Source organism: Aquarana catesbeiana, linkage group LG07 (genome assembly GCF_042186555.1).
Source record: "Aquarana catesbeiana isolate 2022-GZ linkage group LG07, ASM4218655v1, whole genome shotgun sequence".
Classification (NCBI taxonomy): Eukaryota; Metazoa; Chordata; class Amphibia; order Anura; family Ranidae; genus Aquarana; species Aquarana catesbeiana.
In genome coordinates this window covers 272381664-272404493 of record NC_133330.1, presented here as the reverse complement: position 1 = coordinate 272404493, position 22830 = coordinate 272381664, and the positions used below count along the sequence as shown (strand labels likewise).

General features: G+C 43.8%; 1 protein-coding gene across 9 annotated transcripts in view; it reads right to left on the bottom strand.

Moving 5' to 3' along the window:
- Positions 1–22830, bottom strand: part of CACNA1E (calcium voltage-gated channel subunit alpha1 E) — a 1300209-nt gene that overhangs the window by 24244 nt on the left and 1253135 nt on the right. For all 9 annotated transcript variants that reach the window (XM_073593343.1, XM_073593351.1, XM_073593342.1 and 6 more), the window contains 3 exons: positions 18849–18949; positions 11841–11947; positions 11644–11743 (listed from right to left, as the gene is read on the bottom strand). In XM_073593343.1, coding sequence (XP_073449444.1) covers positions 11644–11743; positions 11841–11947; positions 18849–18949 — 308 coding nt within the window. The remainder of the gene's footprint in view (positions 1–11643; positions 11744–11840; positions 11948–18848; positions 18950–22830) is intronic.

Below are 22830 nucleotides of genomic sequence, written 5' to 3'. Positions count from 1 at the left end.
AGATCTCATTTATCCAGATCATCCTGCTTTATCTAGGTCATGGTATACATGTAAAGGTTCTTTTTTACCAAGGGCAAGGTATATCTAGCACTAGTAATTCACATTTAACTGGATGTTTTCTGTAATGTTGAAAGCATTTCATAGCTTTTCCAAGCAACTTCAGAACTTCTGAACAACATTACAGAACGCGTCCAGTTGAATGTGACTACTATTACTAGATAATCTGACCAAAACTAAAATAAGAAGCATTGGCAGGAGTTACACTTTCATTTGGATCTTGTAAAACATGGCACTTACACTTAAACTTAAGAACAAAAATGTGATATATTGCAGCTTATAAGTATTTAGGTGTGGTGTACTTGTTTTTAAAGTTTTGAAAAATACCTGTCCTCTGCATTGGGTTCAAATCCTAAACAACATTATTAGCTTTCTCAACTATGTTCTGTAAACTATTAAGCAACAACCTAATATGTAATAGAGCTGAGGAGAAGGGGAGGTGTTTGTACTGTATATACATACTGATCCTCCCTAGATAAAAGGTTCTGAATAAGCATTGTCACTAGCCCCTTTCACATAAGCCAGATAAGTTTTTTCTCAACAGGGGATCCATTCCCTGGTGAGCTGAGCTGAGTGGCCCGATGACAGGTAGATGCCTGTTCTGCAATAGGGATGAGCCAAACACCCCCAGGTTTGGTTCGCAGCAGAACATGTTTGTTTGAACACGCGAACACCGTTAAAGTCTATGGGACACGAACATGAAAAATCAAAAGTGCTAATTTTAAAGGCTTATATGCAAGTGTCATAAGAAGTGTTTGGGGACCTGGGTCCTGCCCCAGGGGACATGTATCAATGCAAAAAAAAGTTTTAAAAACTGACTTTTTTTCAGGAGCAGTGATTTTAATAATGCTTAAAGTGAAACAATGAAAGTGAAATATTCCTTTAAATTTTGTACCTGGGGGGTGTCTATGGTATGCCTGTAAAGTGGCGCATGTTTACCGTGTTTACAACAGTCCCTGCACAAAGTGACATTTCTAAAGGAAAAAAAGTCATTTAAAACTACTCGTGGATATAATGAATTGTCGGTCCCGGCAATACACATAAAAGTCATTGAAAAAAATGTCACGGGATTCCCCCACAGTCCATTACCAGGCCCTTCGGGTCTGGTATGAATATTAGGGGGAACACCGAACCAAAATTAAAAAAAAAATTGTGTGGGGGTCCCCCCAAATTCCATACCAGGCCCTTCAGGTCTGGTATGGATATTAAGGGGAACCCCACGCCAATTTTTTTTTAAAAAATGGTGTGGAGGTCTCCCTCAAAATCCATACCAGACCCTTTAGGTCTGGTATAGATTTTAAGTGGAACCCCATGCCAAAATTAAAAAAAAAAATGGCGTGGGGTCCCCCCAGAAATCCATACCAGACCCTTTTCTGAGCACGCAACCTGGCAGGCCGCAGGAAAAGAAGGGGGAACGAGAGAGCCCCCCCCCCTCCTGAACCGTACCAGGCCACGTGCCTTCAACATGGGGAGTGTGCTTTGGGGTAGCCCCCAAAGCACCTTGTCCCTATGTTGATGAGAACAAGGGCCTCATCCCCACAAGCCTTGCCCGGTGGTTGTGGGGGTCTGCGGGTGGGGGGCTTATCGAAATCTGGAAGCCCCTTTAACAAGGGGATCCCCAGATCCCGGCCTCCCCCCTGTGTGAAATGGTAACGGGGTATAAATGTACCCCTACCATTTCACAAAAAAAGTGTGAAAATGTTAAAAATGATATGACATGGCTTGGGGACAAGTCCTTTATTAAAAAATAAAAAAATAAAACTGTCTCACATAGACTTCTTCTTCTCTTGCTCCGCTGATAGACCGAAAAAGAAAAGAAAAACGCGACCGACCCGCCTACATGGGAGGCACCCGCTGTAATGACGGTCCTCTCAGGTGACGGCTCTTTTATAACTGAGGGCTGGGCCACACGATGACGCCGCCGGGCAACCCTGCCCCCTCTGACACACGGGGACATCCCCATGGCTTCCCCGTAGCGTCAGAGGGGGGCGGGGCCACCCAGTTATGTAACCTCCCATGTAGGCGGGTCAGTCGCATTTTTTTTTCTTTTTCGGTCCATCGGCGGAGCAAGAGAAGAAGAAGAAGACTACGTAGGACAGTTTTATTTTTTTATTTTTTAATAAATGTGTATTGCCGGGACCGGCAATCCATTATAGCCACGAGTAGTTTTAAATGACTTTTTTTCCTTTAGAATGTCATTTTGTGCAGAAACGTTACAGGCATACTATAGACACCCCCTATGTATGAAATTTAAAGGAATATTTCACTTTTATTGTTTCACTTTAAGCATTATTAAAATCACTGCTCCCAAAAAAACTGCCATTTTTAAAACTTTTTTTTGCATTGATACATGTCCCCTGGGGCAGGACCCAGGTCCCCAAACACTTTTTATGACAATACCATGCATATAAGCCGTGGCGGATGGGGGATCCCCATCTGTCTGTTTTCAGCGGACAGGATTGGATCGGATGTCAGCACGGGTGTCAACAGACACATGCCCGTTGACACCTGTTGCCTCATAGAGGAGACTAAAGGGTCAGAGTAGGCCCCCCTTAAAAAAACGACAATCAGACCCGATGTGAAAGGGCCCCAGGATAGAAAATGTGTTTTCGTCACAATCCAAGTGAATAAAGTAAAGAGAAAGGAAGGCAATACAGCCACCACATTTATAGACTGGTAAACTTCAATAGATTACATTTTTCTTTTTGGGTTTAGATATGCTTCAAAAAGTCTAATATATTAAAAAAATAACAATTTATTTAGGAGCATATACAGTACACTAATATAAGAAATTAAAACAAGGTTGAAAAGGGACCTGAAATAGTAGGTGTTTAATTTTGCATGACTAAGTTAAGCAATAACCAGCTAAAGAGATTATTAATGTGAATATATATGGGATTTATACAGCGCAAGTCTACCAGTGTTTACAGTTTTGTATATTATGGAATTTATATAACATATTTGTCAAGGAAATACTAGTGCAAGCAGGGCTTTTTTTCTCAGAGAATAAGTGCAGGAACCCACCTTCCCCAGTCAACTCTCACTCTCCCCCCCATCCACAGCTTACTCCCCCCCATCCACAGCTCACCCCCCCCCATCCACAGCTCACCCTCTCCCCCTGTCCACAACTCACCCCCCATTCACAGTTCACCCTCTCCCCCCCATCCACAGCTCACTTACCCCCATCCACAGCTCACTCTCCTCTATCCACAGCTTACTCTCCCCCATCCACAGCTCACTCTCCTCCCATCCACAGCTCACTCTCCCCCCATCCACAGCTCACCCTTTCCCCCCATCCACAGCTTACTCTCCCTCCCATCCACAGCTCACCCTTTCCCCCATCCACAGCTCACCCTCTCCCCTTGTCCACTACTCATCCCCCCATCCACAGTTCACCCTCTCCCCCATCCACAGCTCACTCTCCCCCCCCATCTGCAGCTCACCCTCTCCCCCTGTCCACAATTCACCTCCCATCCACAGCTCACCCTCTCCCCCTGTCCACAACTGACCCCCATCCACAGTTCACCCTCTCCCCCCATCCACAGCTCACTTACCCCCATCCACAGCTCACCCTCTCCCCCATCCACAGCTCACTCTCCCCCCATCCACAGCTCACTCTCCCCCCCATCCACAGCTCACCCTCTCCTCCCATCCACAGCTCACAGTCTCCCCCATCCACAGCTCACCCTCTCCCCTTGTCCACAACTCACCCCCCATCCACTGTTCACCCTTTCCCCCCATCCACAGCTCACCCTCTCCTCCCATCCACAGCTCACCCTCTCCCCCATCCACAGCTCACCCTCTCCTCCCATCCACAGCTCACAGTCTCCCCCATCCACAGCTCACCCTCTCCCCTTGTCCACAACTCACACCCCATCCACTGTTCACCCTTTCCCCCCATCCACAGCTCACTCTCCCCCCCATCCGCAGCTCACCCTCTCCCCCTGTCCACAATTCACCCCCATCCACAGTTCACTCTCTCCCCCCATCCACAGCTCACCCCCCATCCCCAGCTCACCCTCTCCCCCATCCACAGCTCACCCTCTCCCCCCATCCACAGCTCACCCTCCGCCTCATCCACAGCTCACCCTCTCCCCCATCCACAGCTCACTCTCCCCCACCTAAAGCTCACTCTCCCATCCACAGCTCACTCTCCCCTTCATGCACAGCTCACTCCTCCATCCCCCCATCCATAGCTCACCCTCTCCCCCTGTCCACAGCTCACCCCCATCCACAGCTCACCCTCTCCCCTCTGTCCACAGCTTACCCCCCTAATTCATAGCTCACCCCCCATCCACAGCCCACCCTCTCCCACCTGTCCACAACTCACCCCCCATCCACAGCTCACCCTTTCCCTCCTGTCCACAACTTCCCCCCCATTCACAGCTCACCCTCTACCCTCCTTCCACAACTCACCCCCCATCCACAGCCCACCCTCTCCTCCCTGTCCACAACTCACCTCCCATTCACAGTTCACCCTCCCCCCATCCACAGCTCACCCTCTCCCCCTGTCCACAACTCACCCCCCATCCACAGTTCACCTTCTCCCCACATCCACAGCTCACTTACCCCCATCCACAGCTCACCCTCTCCCCCATCCACAGCTCCCCCTCTCACCCATCCACAGCTCACTCTCCCCTATCCACAGCTCACTCTCTCCCCCATCCACAGCTCACACTCTCCCCCCATCCACAGCTCACTCCCCCCCCATCCACAGCTCACCCTCTCCTCCCATCCACAGCTCACCCTCTCCCCCATCCACAGCTCACCCTCTCCCTTTGTCCATAACTCACCCCCCATCCACTGTTCACCCTTTCCCCCCATCCACAGCTCACTCTCCCCCCCATCCGCAGCTGACCCTCTCCCCCTGTCCACAACTCACCCCCATCCACAGTTCACCCTCTCCCCTCCTTCCACAACTCACACCCCATCCACAGCCCACCCTCACCTCCCTGTCCACAACTCACCTCCCATTCACAGCTCACCCTCCCCCCATCCACAGCCCACCCTCTCCCCCCTGTCCACAACTCATCCCCTCATCCACAGCCCACCCTTTCCCTCCTGTCCACAGCTCACTCCCCCATCCACAGCCCACCCTCTCCTCCCTGTCCACAACTCACCCCCCCATCCACAGCTCACCCTCCCCCCTCCTGTCCACAGCTCACCCTTGCCCTCCTGTCCACAACTCACCCCCCATCCACAGCTCATCCCTCCATCCACAGCTCACCCTCTCTCAATATCCACAGCCTGCTCCCCCCATCCACAGCTCACTTCCCCCCATCTGTAGCTCACCTTCTCCCACCCATCCACAGCTCACTCACACCCCCCTTCCCCCCCTACATTCCACAGTTTACCTCCCCCAGCTTCCCCAACAGCGCTCTCTTAAGTCTGTACAAATCCCCCTGCCCACAGCTCTCACTTTGAACAATCTATCCCCCCTCCAGCTCTGACCTCTAGGATATCCACAGCTGTCTCTCTGCACAATCGCCCCCCCCCCCCCCTTCCCTCATAAGCTCTCTCACCTCTTCACAGTTTCAATGGTGTAGCCAGCTCCATTCTATTAGGCAGGGTGGGCTTTTTTTCCAGCCTAGTGCAGTCTCCTCTGTGCAGCCCTGCCTGTCAGATCAGTGTAGCTCAGAGCCGAGGAGGAGTTTCAGATTGCTTCACATGGCTCGGTGCTACATAGATCTGACACACACACAGCGGGCAGGGACAGAAGCTCCCTCCGGAATCCCCATTAAAAAATGCTGACAGTTGTGGTGTTTGGACTACGGGCACCCATCAACAGATGTGGGGCAGGTGTCCTGGGAGCCGGTGCTAGCACACAGAATGTCGATGGAGGAAGTGAGTAGAATTTCCTCTACCAGCTTCTGTGTGAAGTGACAGGCTGGAGAAGAGAGAGCTGCCAGGGGTGGCAGAATGGCGTTCCGCCAAGTTCCGGCTGAAAAAAGCCCTGGGTGCAAGTGTCTATAATAAGCTGAATGTACAATGTGGAAATGTCTGGAAATGTCCAGCACACATCCAGTGGCAGTGCATTAGGGTTATGTTTATTTCTATACCATGGACTTGCAATCATGTGTCAAAATGTCAAGTATCAAGATGACAGATCTCTTATGTGTATTGGTACTGCTAGTAGTATGGTTTTGGAACACGTGATAAAAAGAATTGGGCTGCTGTTGGTCCCTCTAATTTTGACAGTTCTGTGTGTACATGGAGGCACTCTTACAAAATACTTAAGACTTAAAGACACACAGTGCAATGACACTGCAACAGGGACACACATCAGCACTACTATCCAGTGGTGTGGACAACAGCATTACACTGCAGTGACTAGGCAGAATCAACAGGTGACAACATGTTTCACACGGACAGGCTCTGTATCCTCCTATTCTTGTTGCAGACAGGATGACATCTATGTATTACATGATAACATACTAGTGACATGAACATCTGGCGTTAACGCACATCAACACAGTAGATTATTGAACATGTACATTTGACTAAACACCCGCCATGATAGTTACTTCACAGGTAAACACATTTCATTCAAACCCATTGGTCCTTTTCCAAACAGCTCAGATCACATTCAAACATGCATAACTAATCCTAAAAAAAATAATCAGATCCCAATAAACACACATATTGTATCTCAGCTTATCTACCAAAACAGTTTGGTATGGTCAACACATGTTTCATTTCAAATACATTTATTGAATCCTAATATCATTTTTATGTTAGAAATATATTGTCATAAGTATGACTTGAGACTACCAATGGTGTCAGCATCCCAGAATATATATAGAAAAGGTAGTGATGGGTGTACGGGCGATTACACAACCATATGATAAAAAAGTTAATACATCTTTATTATGATGCTATCAAAAACAGAAAGAGGAAAAGATACTAATGTAGGCTGGAGATTTCTCACAAACACTTATACTCTCCTGAACGTAATTCAATCAATGTAGAAAGTTCAGTCATCAGCATTTCATTGTCAGTGGCCAATGCAATTCCAGTTTCTCTCTTTCTCAGGGCCATGGACTGAACCTTAGTGTCAAAGACATAATGTAACTAGGCATAAAACAAAACGTTATACCAAAAATTTGAATTTTTAGAATAAATGCAAGTGCCCCATCTGGGCTCAATGAGACTGTTATTTTCCACAGTTTTTTGGGGGATATTTCTCTAAGATTAAGAGATTGAAAACAGATTAATTGACCCTATTCAGGTTCCACATCTAATAAAGCTTATGCCGTGTACACACGAGTGGAATTTCCAACAGAAAGAGTCCGATGGGAGCTTTTCATCATATATTCCGACCGTGTGTATGTCCCATCTGACTTTTTCTGTTGAATATTCAGACGGACTTAGATAGAGAACATGTTCTATATTTTTCTGACGGAACAAATTACTATCAGAAAAAACGCTCGTCTGTTTGCTGTTCTGACGCACCAAAAACGAAGCATGCTCTGAAGCAAGTACGAAACGGAAGCTATTGGCTACTGGTTATTGAACTTCCGTTTTCTTGTCCCGTCGTATGTGTTGTACGTCACCGCGTCCTGGACGGTCAGAATTTGTTGTGACCGTGCGTATGCAAAACAGCTTGAGCGGAATTCCGTTGGAACTCCGTCGTAAAAACCTTCAGAGTTTATTCCTACGGCAAAACCGGTCGTGTGTAAAGGGCATAATGGATACATTTCTATCTGTCCTGGAGCACGGCCATCACTGTTTCTTTCCCAGGTGGACCGATGAAGTCGGCCATGCTCTAAGACAGACTCCTTGCCTGTATTGTTTAAGGTTAGTTTTCATGTTTTTCTTTTTTTTTTTAACATATTTCAGTAATTTACTTTTTTACATAATATATGCAGAATTTTTGGTAATGATGAATTAGCAGGGATTTTTCTTTGCATTAAATGTGTTTTTCGGCATCACTGTTGCCTGCAGGGGGTCTCTGCGTGCACCCTTGCCCCCACTCCCTTTGTGGGCTTGACCATCACAGGACTGCATGGACAGGGTTGTTTTTAAACCTTTGTAGGATGAGGATGACTGTCATGTACCTCTCACTGATACTGTAAGATCTCCAACTCAATACATCTGACACTGATTTAAAAAAAAAAATGCCCTGTATGATACAGTGCCTTAAAAAAATATTCATACCCCCTGAAATTGTCCACATTTTGTCATGTTACAACCAAAAACGTATATGTATTTTACTGAGATTGTATGTGATAGACCAACACAAAGTGGCACATAATTGTGAAGTTGAAGGAAAATGATAAATTTTTTTTTTTTTTTACACATAAATATCTGAAAAGTGTGAAGCCCTCTGAGGTTTGTTAGAAAACCTTAATAAACAAATGGCATCATGGAGGCCAATGAACACATCAGTCAGGTCAGGGATAAAGTTGTGGAGACGTTTAAAGCAGGGTTATGCTATAAAAAAAATATCCCAAGCTGTGAACATCTCACAAAGCACAGTTCAATTCATCAACCACATATGGAAAGAGTATGGCACAACTGCAAAACCACCAAGACATGACCATCCACCTAAACTGACAGGCCAGGCAAGTAGAGCATTATTCAGAGAAGCAAAGAGGCCCATGGTAACTCTGGAGGAGCTGCAGAGATCCACAGCTCAGGAAGGAGAATCTGTCCACATGACAACTATTAGTCCTGCACTCCACAAATCTGGCCTTTATGGAAGAGTGTCAAGAAGAAAGCCATTGTTGAAAGAAAGCCAAAAAAAATATTAAACATTTGCAGTTTGCGAGAAGTCATGTGGGGGACACAGCAAACATGTGGAAGAAGGTGCTCTGATTAGATGAGACCAAAACTGAACTTTTCGGCCTAAAAGCAAAATGCTATGTGTAACAAAAAACTAACACTGCACATAACCCTGAACACACCATCCCCACTGGGAAACATGGTGGTGTCAGCGTCATGTTGTGGGAATTCTTTTCTTCAGCAGGGACAGGGAAGCTGGTCAGAGTTGATGGGAAGATGAATGGAGAATCTTAGAAGAAAACCCGTTAGACCCGTTTCACATGACAAGCCCGCTCGGATCCGCCTGTCCAATTTTAAGGTGGATCCGGCGGGCCATCCATTGACTCCTATGGGCAGGCAGATGACAGCGGAGATGTGTCCGCCGACACCCGCCTGCCATCTGATCCACTAAAATCAGATGTATGGCGACATGTTCAGCGATCCGTCTGATGAAAACGGACATGCTGTATGTTATCATCCCCATAGAGATCAGTGGGGCTCTGACAGGTCCCTCCCCGCTCAGTGAGCAGAGATGGACCTGTCATCTGCCGGCTCAGCTGAGATCAACAGAGCGATCTCCTGCTGAGCTGGCGGACTCCGCTAAATGGATCCGCCTCATGTGGAAGGCGCCTAAGAGTCTGCAAATGACTTGAGACTGGGGCGGAGGTTCACCTTCCAGCAGGACAATGACCCTAAACATACAGCCAGAGCTACAATGGAATAGTTTAGATCAAAGCATATTCATGTGTTAGAATGGCCTAGTCAAAGTCTACACCACACTTTTCACATATTTATTTGTAGAAAATGGTGAAAAACATTTATCATTTTCCTTTCACGTCACAATTATGTGCCATTTTGAGTTGGTCTAACATATAGAATCCCAATAAAATGTTTGGTTTTAACATGACAAAATGTGGAAAAATTCAAGGGGTATGAATACTTTTTCAAGGCACTGTATTATAGTTTGGTATAATGTTTTAATGCATGCCTATATACATCATCTTTGATACTAAGATTCAACCCGTACCCCTGAGAGAGAGAAAAACTCGAAATGCATCAGACATTGACAATGAAAGAGAGTGTAAGCGTTTGCAACAAATTTCCAACCTATATTTGTTTTTAATCATCTTTCTGTTTTTAATCTCATCAAAATAAAGATGTATTAAGTTTGTTTGTGAAATTAGGGCCCTTAAGGTCCTATACACTCATAACTACATTTTCTAAAACATTTTATGTTATTTTCACTTACCAACTACCTGTTTAAGGGTTTCTCTGGTTCTATTTCAGTAACAAATATGGGATGATACTATAAAAGTGATAATGCATTGAAAGAACTTTCATTCCAGTTTATAATGCAGGTTCTGAGATTGTAACTGAGATACAGTATTGCATATGCCTCACCTCTTTACCCAGCTGGGGGGTCTGTACTCTGCTATCATCATCTTTTCCCAACTCACTGCATTAGTGACTCTATACACCCAGGGCTGGGACAAGGGGTGGGCAGGTGGGGCATCTGCCCTGGGCATTGTAGTATCATGTGAAGTAGAGGGGGCACCACAAGTGGAAATGGGGGGGTTCTAAGAGTGGTGATTTAGTAGGATTTGGAAGGGGGGAAGAAGATTTGTGCTAGGAGGGAGGATTTGGTGGGGGTATTTTTGCTGACACATAATGCTCATACTGAAGACCACAAGGATTTGAGGAGGTAGATTATATTACTGCATTAATCACAGAGAAAAAAGGAATCAAAGATTAAGGGCCATGTTGGCTGGTTTTTGTTTGCATCACATGGAGTTTGCAGCCCCACACAAGTCTATAGGAATGCAAAACCCGGTTGAATCAGGTCAAAATGCAAATCAGAAGGTGGTCACTGGTTGGTTAAATGCACCTGTCAATGAAGTCTTAGGGATCTCAGAAGAGTCACACAAGCCAGAGGACATAAGCTCTAAAAGACGATGTTCGAAAGTGAAGCCCTTGTGGCCTTCAGTTTGAGGCTTTCTTTCGAAGTTAAGTCTAAACTGCCAGGACAAAATTTTAATTTAGATACAGTATATGCCCTAATAGCCACAAAGCATATAAATCCACAGCATGTGTCAAATTCTTTTGCAAGCCCTTTTACTATGTAAAAGTACTGGTGATATCATCACTGTGCTACTTAGAGAACAGAGCCTTGGTAGGGCCCTGCATTTTTCCCTACTGCAGGCTGCCTTCAGAGAACTAGTCGAGAGGGCCAATGGAAGACCTGTCACCCTGCCCAAGGATAGAGAGGAGAAGTGACTGGTTTTAATTACAGTAAACTCTTGCACAAAGGCAAAGTGTAGAGTTTGATGCTAGATTACTCCCCAAGAAATACACAAACGATTCCAAGATTCAAGTTCAAATAGCCATGTTACCTGTATGTACACAATACTGGATTAGGCTGGATTTCAGCTTGAAATCTTTAACATCATGGGAACCGAAACGAAAGTCCTTCTAATACACTCATCACTAATTATATGTCTGTGTGTATGAGATATGGGGGGGAACAAAAATGCATTAATGAAGGGGAATATAATGAGTGCCTACTATGGCCTATGTTTGTTATTTGAGCTATGTTACTCAATATGCTTTCTTAGGTAAACAGCAATTTTAAAAAATGTAGCATGTCATTTACTCAGTGTGTGTACAGCAGTCATAGCCATTCAGTAACTCCATATGGACAATTTTCTCAATTACAAACTGTCAACATAGTTTTTTCAAGCATGCACGTTCCTACCATGCATCATTCACACACAATCCCATTGCTGACAGAGTGGCTCATTTAGCTTCTCTATCAGACATGTTTACCAGAGACAACTGTTCTTCAAAGTCTTCATCGTCCTGGTCCAGGCATGGTGGTTGAAATATCTCCTCGGGGGACAGTGGGCTGAGTGAAGGGAAACCAGCCCTGAAAACATACAGCAAAAAAAAACTGAGCACTGAGGTACACCAGAGGATCACTTGATATCATGAACTGACGGAAGGGGCACCGTTATAGAACTCACAGCCCTGACAATGTATCCTGCTGGAGGTATGGTAAGGCTTTGGCATTGGATAATATTTCCTCAGGTAATGATGAGGCTTCCATCCTTTGAAACATTGGTGCATTTTTCTATGAAGAAACAGAATATATTAATAGTAGTAGTCACATTTAAAACTGATACATGATAAAAAAAATAAAAAATATCACACTGTTAATGGTAGGGTTGGGTCCACTCAGACACTGTCCCAATCATCTCCTTTGTTGCTAAAAAAGCATATCTTGGAGACTTTGTAAACTGAACAGGTTCTTTCATCTGATTCAACTTCAGCATCAGAAACACCTTGCTTTTAACACCTACCACTTAGCATACTAAAGGATGGATTTTATACTGTCTAGATGAAAACCTTCCTAATAGGCATACCTCATATGCAGTAGTAGATATAGTCTGTAGACACACTGCAAATAATGCAGAAGCCAAGAAAACTTTATCTACTTTGAAGAGACTCTTTCATGAAAACTCTAACAAGTCTGTGCCAGACTAAGGATGATATATATAAGGTCAATAGGACAGTTGAATAGATCACAATTCACTCTTGGCCGGACAAAGGACCATGGTTGGGGGTCACAAGAAGCACTCCATATTTAGATTGCATTGCATGTTAGTATGTTCAAAGTGCTCAGATCTGAGTGATCAGCTATGAACAGTTGTTCACAGCACATGATGATTCTTAGCCCTGGCCAGGTGTTAACAGGACATTATGATTTGAAGGTTCACATTTAACCTCCCTGGCGGTATGATTATGTCAGATTTTTGCGTCTCAAAGCGGTGCAATTGTTTTGCATAGAAATTTGGAGTTTTATATTGTAGGCTTGTAATTCTTAGCAATAACACACTTAAATCTGTCCAAACAAGAGTCTAGTAGACATCCCGGGTATGATAAAGTTTGAAAGACAAAATCATAAATTATAATATAATAAATAACTATAAATAATTACAAAAAATAATAATATAATAATATTAATAAAATGAATTTCTCCACGATTCACTATCGCTCAATTCTGAAAGTGTTCTAATTTACTATCACTGTTTTCTAGCTGGTCTAAAACCACTTTGGACGTAAAAGGACACTTTTTGGTTGCTATGGACAATCTCAAGTTTCCAGGCAGGAAGAACAGTATATATAATATAAAACTGCATGAAGGGCACTGGACAAACCACTAGGGACAAAAGGGTTGTGAAATAATTTCATAAAGTAATGTAATTTGTAAGATTATAGTGTACTGTATGTATTATGAATTTTCAATTTTTTGAATTTGCTGCCAGGCTCCGCCCCGTGCATAACGACACTCGCAGGGAACGGAGCCCGGCACACAGAGGCATCGGGCAGAGCCCACGGACACAGTGGGGGGACATTGCAGGATCCTGGGGATAAGGTAAGTAACCTGCACCAGGATCCTGCAATGCAATCCCGAGTGTGGCCTGGGGTTACCACTAATGGTACTGAAATTTAACCCTGAGCCACACTCGGGAAAACCGCTAGGGAGGTTAAAAGAATGTTCCTAATATGCATTCGATGATTGTTTTAAAGGGTTAGTTTACCTTTACAAAAAACTGTCTATGCAGGTAAGGGGTGATTGTAGATAAAAACAAACCATGCAGCTCTGACTAAAGTTAAATAATGCCCTTGCTTTACAGTTTGTGTAGGCCATTTACATACATCCCAAAGTCTGAATAGAATACTCCCAGGACATTGCTAGGACATTGCTAAGTGGGGCCTAGCTGTTACTGCTTACCTCCACCATCACAGGAGCGACCTCTTTCTCTGATTCGGATCCCATCAGATCCCCTTGCTCTTTCTCTCTTCTGATGCAGTAGCTCTGAGCTCAGTGTTTGAGAGCTTAATCCTGTGATGGTGGAGGTAAGCAGTAATGACTAGGCCTCACTTAATAATGTTCTAGCAATATTCTGGGAGTATTCTAGTCAGCCTTTAGGAGGTACTTACATGGCCTATATCTATAGCAAGGGCATTATTCAACATTTTTTTTTCCCAGATACATTTTATTGAGGTTTTACAGTTTTGCAAATAAACCACACACACACCTTACAAATAACATCAAACACCCCAGTCTGTAAGCTGCATATGCAGTACTCACAAGTAAGTACATCCCTCTCATTTTTGTAAATATTTTCATATATCTTTTCATGTGACAACACTTAGGAAATGACACTTTGCTACAGTGTAAATTTGCTGTCCCCTCAAAATAACTCAACACACAACCATTAAACCACTGGCAACAAAAGTGAGTACACCCCTAAGTGAAAATGTCCAAATTGGGCCCAATTCGCCATTTTCCACTCAGAACAGGCCTCGCTAGGGTTGACCAAATGAGTTGAGTGCACATGCTTAGCGTCATATCCAGAGGTTGTCTTTGGGAAATAGACGTATGAGTGATGCCAGCATTGCTGCAGAGGTTGGAGGGGTGGGGGTCAGCCTGTCAGTGCTCAGACCATATACCACACACTGCATCAAATTGGTCTGCATGGCTGTGGTCCCAGAAGGAAGCCTCTTCTAAAGATGATGCACAAGAAAGCCCGCAAACAGTTTGCTGAAGACAAGTAGACTAAGGACATGGATTACTGGAACCATGTCCTGTGGTCTGATGAGACCAAGATAAACTTATTTGGTTGAGATGGTGTCAAGCGTGTGTGGTAGCAACCAGGTGAAAAGTACAAAGACAAGTGTGTCTTGCCTATAATCAAGCATGGTGGTGGGAGTTCATGGTCTGGAGCTGCATGAGTGCTGCCGGCACTGGGGAGCTACAGTTCATTGAAGGAACTTTGAATGCCAACATAAAGCATGATCCCCTCCCTTTGGAGACTGGGCCGCAGGGCAGTATTCCAACATGATAACGACCCCAACACACACCTCTAAGATGACTACTGCCTTGCCAAAGAAGCTGAGGGTAAAGGTGATGAACTGGCCAAGCATGTCTCCAGACCTAAACCCTATTGAGCATCTGTGGGGCATCCTCAAATGGAGGGTGGAGGAGCGCAAGGTCTCTAACAACCACCAGCTCCATGATGTCGTCATGGAGGAATGGAACAGGACTCCCGTGGCAATCTTTGAAGCTCTGGTGAACTCCATGCCCAAGAAGGTTAAGGCAGTACTGAAAAATAATGGTGGCCACACAAAATATTGACATGTTGGGCCCAATTTGGGCATTTTCACGTATTGGTGTTGCCAGCGGTTTAGACATTAATGGCTGTGTGTTGAGTTATTTTGAGCTGACAGCAAATTTACAGTTATACAAGCTGTACACTTACTACTTTACATTGTAGCAAAATGTAATTTCTTCTGTGTTGTCACATGAAACCATATAATAAAATATTTACAAAAATGTGAGGGGTATACTCACTTTTGTGAGATACTGTATATGAAAATTGGAGTCAATGCAAGGGAAGAACATCAACTGTAAATATCCTCACACATCACAATTCATGAACATATTTTTCGCTTCCCTACATCATAGCAGTGAAGAGATGTACATGGTCAATCCACACAACAGAAAAATTATCAATATAAGAGGTCATCTCAAGAATAAGTGCATTCTGTTTGAGTACTTAGTGTGATCACTAAATGTAATGTGTAAATTAGTTTTGTCACAATATCTCAACTTCAGATAATAAATGTAAGTATTGTACCTCTTTCAGTCACTAAAGCCCAGTATATAACAAAAGTCAACATTGAAATACCTGATGTGTTACCAGGCACAGGGGTGCTAGACCGGGAACAGCCAACCAAAGCTCCCAGAGTTGAATTTTTTGGGGGCACCTCTATTTGCAAAAATTTGTCTTTCTTTGAGTAATGTATTACCGGCGTACGCCACTCCTCAAACCTAGTGGGAGTAGAGGAAAGCCCTTCCACGGCTATAAGTTTGTGTGCACGAATAAGAATCTAGAGATAGGGACTCTAACTTTAGGCAAGCATCCCTCTTCACTCAGACTCCCTTATATACATGTCAGTGGGTCATGAGTAATTTGCATCTGGAAAACTCCTATCATATTGTTCAGGGCTGGGCTCAGCCCTTTCTTCTCAGAGCAGGCCGCTCAGCTGTCGGTTAATTGCCAGCTCCAATCTTTTCCACAGTGACTCACCTGATGATGATATCCTGTTCGTTAGTCCTGCTGGTTACTTAAGCTGTTCACTTCAGTTTCTCTCTGCCTTTGCCTTGGTCAAACACATCCAGAGACTCTCTCCTGTGTACCTGTTGAAGACTCGCTTGGCTGATGTTCCTTCTGGTTCCTGACACTGCTTGCTGATCCACTATGCTTATTCTCCCGATTTCCTGGCCTGTCCTGAAGTACGCTGATCTCTGGCTTTCTGACATCTTGGCTTGACTGACTATCCGTTCCGGTTACCAAACTCTGGCTATGATTTGACTACATTGCTCTGTTTACCTTTTATTATTATTATTATTATTATTAAACAAGACTGAGACAGAAGTACAGTTAAATCACACTTGTCTAATAATAATAAAAGTAAATAGAACAAACGTAGTCAAAACATAGCCAAAGTTCGGTAACCGGAACGGATAGACAAGCCAGAAAGTCAGGAAGCTAGGGATCAGTGTAGTGGAACAGCAAGCAGGATCTAGAACCAGAAGGAACGTCAGCTAAGCAAGTCTTTAACAGGCACACAGGAGAGATTCTCTGTGATGTTGACCAGGCGAAGGCAGAGATCATCTGGGCTGGACGGCTTAAGTAAGCAGGACTGATGAGCAGAATAACATCAACAGGTGGGTCACTGTGGAGAGATAGGAGCTGACAATTAACCGACAGCTGAGCGGCCATCTCAGAGAAGGAAGGGCTGAGTCCAGCCCTGACAGGAAGCCACCAGAGACCCCAATCTCCATCCGAGGAGTGGATGTGGAGGTAGTAGAGATTTACAAGTATCAGGGGGTGCACATAGATAAAAAGCTTGACTGGAGCAAGAACACTGAGGTGCTCTAAAGGAAGGGCCAGAGCCGCCTCTACTTTTTGAGGGGACTGAGATCCTTTAAAATCTACAAGACAATGCGGAAGATGTTTTATGAGTCTGTGGTGGCCAGCGCTCTCCTCTATGCAATGGCATGCTGGGGAAGCAGGCTTAGGGTGTCCGACACCAACAGACTCAACAAACTGATTCGCAAGGCTGATGTTGCTGAATTGGAATTTGAGTCTTTTACAACAGTATTGGAGAGGAGAATGTTGTTCAAGTTACGTTCAATCTTGGACAACTCCTCCCACCCACTCCACAATACGCTGGTCAGTCTGCGGAGTACCATCAGTGACAGATTGTTACACCCACAATGAACCACAGAGCGACACAGGAAATAATTTTTGCCTGTGGGCTGGAGGTGAAGATTTAATTCTAGTTTATAATCAGGATTTTGTGTTGTTTTTGTAGTATGTTGGTATTGTGTTGGTTATTATTTGGGGTGGTGTTAGAGAAAGTGGTGTATTATTTGTATTTGGTAGTTTGCCTGTTATTTTAATCTGTGTTATTTATTCTATGTTGTATTTTAATTGTATGGGTCTTTTATTTGTAGTGTAGTTTTAATTTTGTTATTTGGTGTTAACGGGTGTTATTGGTAATTTTGTTGTGTTTTTGCTTCTTGTTCAGTTTATTGTTGTGATCTTGTGCTGTCTTATGCAGCGTACACACGGTCGAACTTTTCGACCGGACTTGTCCGACAATCCAATCGTGTGTGGGCTTCACCGGACCTTCAGCGGACTTTTCCATTCGCAAATCTGACGGACTTTAGATTTGGAACATTCTTCAAATCTTTCGAAACTCCGCCGGACCCAGAAATCCACTCGTCTGTATGCTAGTCCGACGGACAAAAACCGACGCTAGGACAGCTATTGGCTACTGGCTATGAACTTCCTTGTTTTAGTCCGGTGTACGTCATCACGTACGAATCCGTCGGACTTTGGTGTGATTGTGTGTAGGCAAGTCCGTTCGTTAAAAAGTTCATCAAAAGTCAGTTGAAAGTCCGATGGAAAGTCTGTCGGACAAGTCCGGTTGAAAAGTCCGCCCATGTGTATGCAGCCTTAGTATTAAGTGTGTCTGTGTCGTAACAATTTCCCAATTACCCTTTGGGATTAATAAATATTCTGTATTTCACCCACCCTTTTCTACCCAAGAGGCTTAGAGTACCCAGGTATTTATCTAGAAGTTGAATATACAGGGAGGAAATCCGTGGCTTTAGCGGGAGACTCAATGAGAAGGGTTGGTGTTAAAGATAGATTTGTCGATTTGGCTTGGGACATCTTCTGTTTATCTTGGAAGGATGCACAGTTTGTTTTTATTTACAGACGCCCCTTATCTGCATAGGCAAATTTTTTGTATTGGTGAACTAAGGCCGGCCATGCACTGTTTCAAACCGTTGATGGGCTGGCTTAATGTACCAAGTTGATAGATCAATCAACTTGGGTACAACTAACCAGCCAGATTCGCTTGCATTTATCACAAGCGGCTGCTACAGCCGCTAGCAATAATCACTGACTTCCCCCGCCAGGAGAAGACAATTGCTGATACCCCTGTCAGCACTGTCTGTGTTGATGGGGGAATCATGTTGCAGGAAAAAAAAAAAATTGCACCGTGTATGGCCGACCTGACCCTTTAAGTAAAACATGTTATGTCATGGCAAACACAAACTGCACCACAAGTATGGTTTTAAAAATTTCAACTGTAATTTCAAGATCCACCAAATATGCCCAGAGCTCGGTAAACAATAAGCTATACCAACATAGTTTAGATAGATATAACAAATAGTTCTGTTTTATAAGGCACCAATTCCCATACATCTTTCACGGCTCTGACAAAAGTAAAGTCTAATTGTTTGCCATGCCTTAGAGCAATTTAAATCTAATTTATCTGTGCTTCTTTTTACTACACAAACTGGAAATTCTCGTACTCCTCAATCTTCCGTTCTGTATAGACAGTGGGTTAACCTGGGGGATAGCTACACAGTGATAGAGCCTCACCTGTTCTTCCAGCTGCTGCCTTTGCTTTTTGGCTTTACTCTGCTTATAATAGTCCATGATCATCATAGCAGCATAAATCTTGCCCACAGTCAGATCTGAGGCTAAGAGAGAATGGAAATATGTGTTTAAAATAACCACTTTGCAGATGTACAGTAATAATGACCTATAATTGTATTTCAGGTACTTCTACATTCTACATAACGGTTTGTGTTATTTCCAAATATACAGTATTTTATTCTAATAATAACCCATGTGACTGCCTTTTAAGGAAGTCATTGGAGAATGGAGAGAACAATTGACTGCATAATGAAAAGTGTGCACACGTTTAAAGTAGAACTACCTATGGATCAGGATCCAATCAGAGCTCCATTATTATTTTTTCAGGTTCTAAGATAATCAGATATGCCATACTGTATGTACCTCATGGAATCAACCGTTTTGGGATCCCACAACTATGCATGAATAGGGTAGCCAAATACTTTACTTCCCCACCAATACATGCATGGCACCTCATATTACTAAGTAATGACACCGACACTTGGATTGGATGTAAATGGCCTTATCGGCCTTTATTTTAACAAAAACCAATAAAACTGTAAACTTTTTATTTCAAATATTTATAACCATTTAAAATATTCAAAAATATTTAACTCCAAAACTCTCAGTAATCTTTTTGTTGCTGGTCCCTGATGAACCCCAATCACTTTTTGAGCCTGAGTCCCTTTTGTTAGTATCTGTCCCCAGCCGCTAACTCGCCTCGAGCACTCACTCACTAACTGACCCAGACCCCCATTTATTACCCGTTGATCCAAAAACTGACTGGACCAACCGGAATACTCCATCCTGGGATGTGTCCCAACGTTTTTCAATACCTCATTTTAACCAATATATATATCAATCCATATATATATATATATATATATATATATACTCTTGTCGCCAAGGACCTAACGCACACACACTCTCCTGAAGTATTAACATACCACTTCTGCTAGGGCGGGAACATTCTTCCTGCCTCTCCAACTCACGACTGCTGCTTCAATTCCCCCAGCTTCTCCAATAATTAAAACTCTCCTCCCCTTTCTACACTAATCCACCAATACCAACATATACCTAACTTCCTTAAACCTCTCCTCTTCTCCAACTTATTCCTCCTAAGTTCCTTGCACCCTTTCATGTCTGTACTCTGCTTACTTTTTAATACCGTACATGTCTATATGTAAAACCAGCACTTTGTATTACATATTAATAATGCACTCAGGCTGGCTGGAAGATCTGAGCAGTCAAATATTAATAATCAGCCTCCCAAATATTATTGCAACTCCCTGAACTCTTACCTTTCCTGCACTCACCACTCTCTATTTTCTGTCCTTTAACAGCACAAGCAGCTGCCCTGAACACTCCCCTCCCATGACCAGCACTCCCCAGCTTCTGTCACCAGACAGTACCCAGCACAGTAGCCCCAACATTAGGCCAGGGGATGTGACAGAAAACTCCCTAGCTATGTCTCTGCCTGTCCCTGGCTCCCAGTCACTTCTGTGGGTTCGGAGACCAGTCTGGGGAGGAATGAGCTACAGAGGCAAAGAAGCTCCTAGGCAGTCTGTCATTCTTCCGGCAGCAGTGGCTAGAGTAAGGGATGGCTCTGCGCTCTGCTTAGTACACCCTTCCCCCACACTGTCACCCAGGTCCCACCAACAATCACCCAACCCTCCCTGATGCAATTTCTATCACCCCACCACCCACCACTTTACATCCCCCTTACCTTCTTTTAAAATCCACCACTGCACTTGTACCCCGCCTTTTATCACTGCACCTGTGCATGCTTCACCCAAATCTCACGTGCATATCTGCACCACGCTCCACTTTCACCACTGCTCCTGTGCTTGCTCCCACACCTGTATGCTGCCTCCCCAGCTCTCACCAATGCACCTAGAAATTGCCCCCACTTACACCCAATGCCTGCAGTGCCCCTCCACTGCTCCCAACACCGCCCCTTCCCTGCTCTTACCATAACCCCTGCACACCAAACTCCACAAAGCACCACAGAACCTCCTCTCCCCAAACGACCCAAATCTTGAACCCCACCTCCACACTCAGGGCCCCCTTTACCCACCACACCTACACCCCCTTGCTCTTACCACAACACCATTACCCCCTCTCATAACTGCACCCTCTCCCTAGCTTCACTCCATGCATGCATGAAGCCTAGCTTCCACCTCTTCCAACTCTCACCAACATGTCTGCATTATCACTAACACCACCTCACCGACAGACCCATCTCTCACCTGACGTGCACAAAACACCCCCTCCCCATAAGTAAGTGGTAATACCAAGGAAGAGCTGGCAGAACATTTTCCAACTAATTAGGTTAATTGACAACAGATCAGTCAGTAACATGATTGGGTATAAAAAGGGCATCTTAGATAGTCAGAGTATCTCAGAAGTAAAGATGGGCAGAGGTTCACCAATCTGTGAAAGGCTGAATTTAAAGATTATCAGAATAATGTTCCTCAACATAAAATTGCAAAGACTTTAAATATATCATCATCTAGACTTTAAAGTTATCATCATCTACAGTACATAATATCATCAAACAAATCCTAAGAATCTGGAGAAATCTCAGTGTGCAAGGGACAAGGCTGAAATGTAATGCTGGATGCGCACGATCTTTGGGCCCTCAGATGGGAATTAAAAACAGGCATGATTCTGTGATGGACATCACTGCATAGGCTCCAAAAATCACTGTCTGTGAACACAGTTTGCTGTCCCATCCAAAAATGCATTTTAAAGTCCTATCATGCAAAGAAGAAGCCATATCTGAAACTGATTCAGAAACACAACCATCTTCCCTGGGTCAAAGCCCATTTAAAACGGTCTGTTGCAAAGTGGAAAAATTGTTCTGTGGTCAGACGAATCAAAATCTGACTTTTTTGGCAACCATGTGCACCACATGCTCAGGATTAAAGAGCAGAGGGACCTCCCGACTTAGGGCTCAGTTCACAAGCTTGCATCTCTGTTGGTATGAGGGTGCATAAATACGTAAGGAATGGACAGCTTTCACATCTGGGAAAGCTCCAACATTGCTGAAAAATATATCCAGGTTTTAGAGCAGCACACGCTTAGGCAAGAATGGGACAACTTTCCTTTCCCAAAACTCCAGCACCTCAGTTCCCAGACATTTACAGAGACATTTACATTTTTTAGGATGTGTTGTTGCCATCAATTTCAAAATTATCTTATTTTTTTCTTATAATGGTACATTTTCACAGTTTAAACATTTGAGTTTTCTGTTTTCTATTGTGAATAAAATATGGGTTTATGAAATTTTCAAATCATTACATTCTATTTTTATGTAGATTTTACACAGTTTCACAACTTTTTGGGAATTGGGGCTGTAGAAAATACTATATATATAACTCATATTTTTATCCTGGTTCTTCTCTTATCTTACCACCTGAAGCAGACAATATTAAAGCAAGACCCAGTGATAATCTTACCATCTCTTTGGGCTACCCCATCTAATGCTTGATACCTTTTGATTGTAAACCATAACCATATTTCTTGTTTAAACTTGAGTTATACATAAAATTAGCTTTTTTTATGAAATGTAATTTCTTTGAATTATTACAAAAGAGACATTCTGGCGAGAACAGCAAACTTATCAAGTTTTATGCTTCTTAAGTGATTCTTCACATATCTTGCTGTAAGTCTGACATAGCACACAAACAAGAGAAGGTGCAGAGAGCCTCAGCTAATTTCACGCTGAATTAAAACACGCTGTGTATCCAATCACAGTGGATAGAATTAGACATAGCTGCTGAAGCTCATAATTCTTAGAAGCCTATGTTCAGTGGCGCTAAAGAGGCTTTTACTGTAATTGAAACGATTTTCCAGTGCCTTCTATGATAGCAATGTTTAAGACTTACTTATTAATGTACATGTTTGCAGGGCTTTATAGAAAACACTGAGCCACACATTTTAT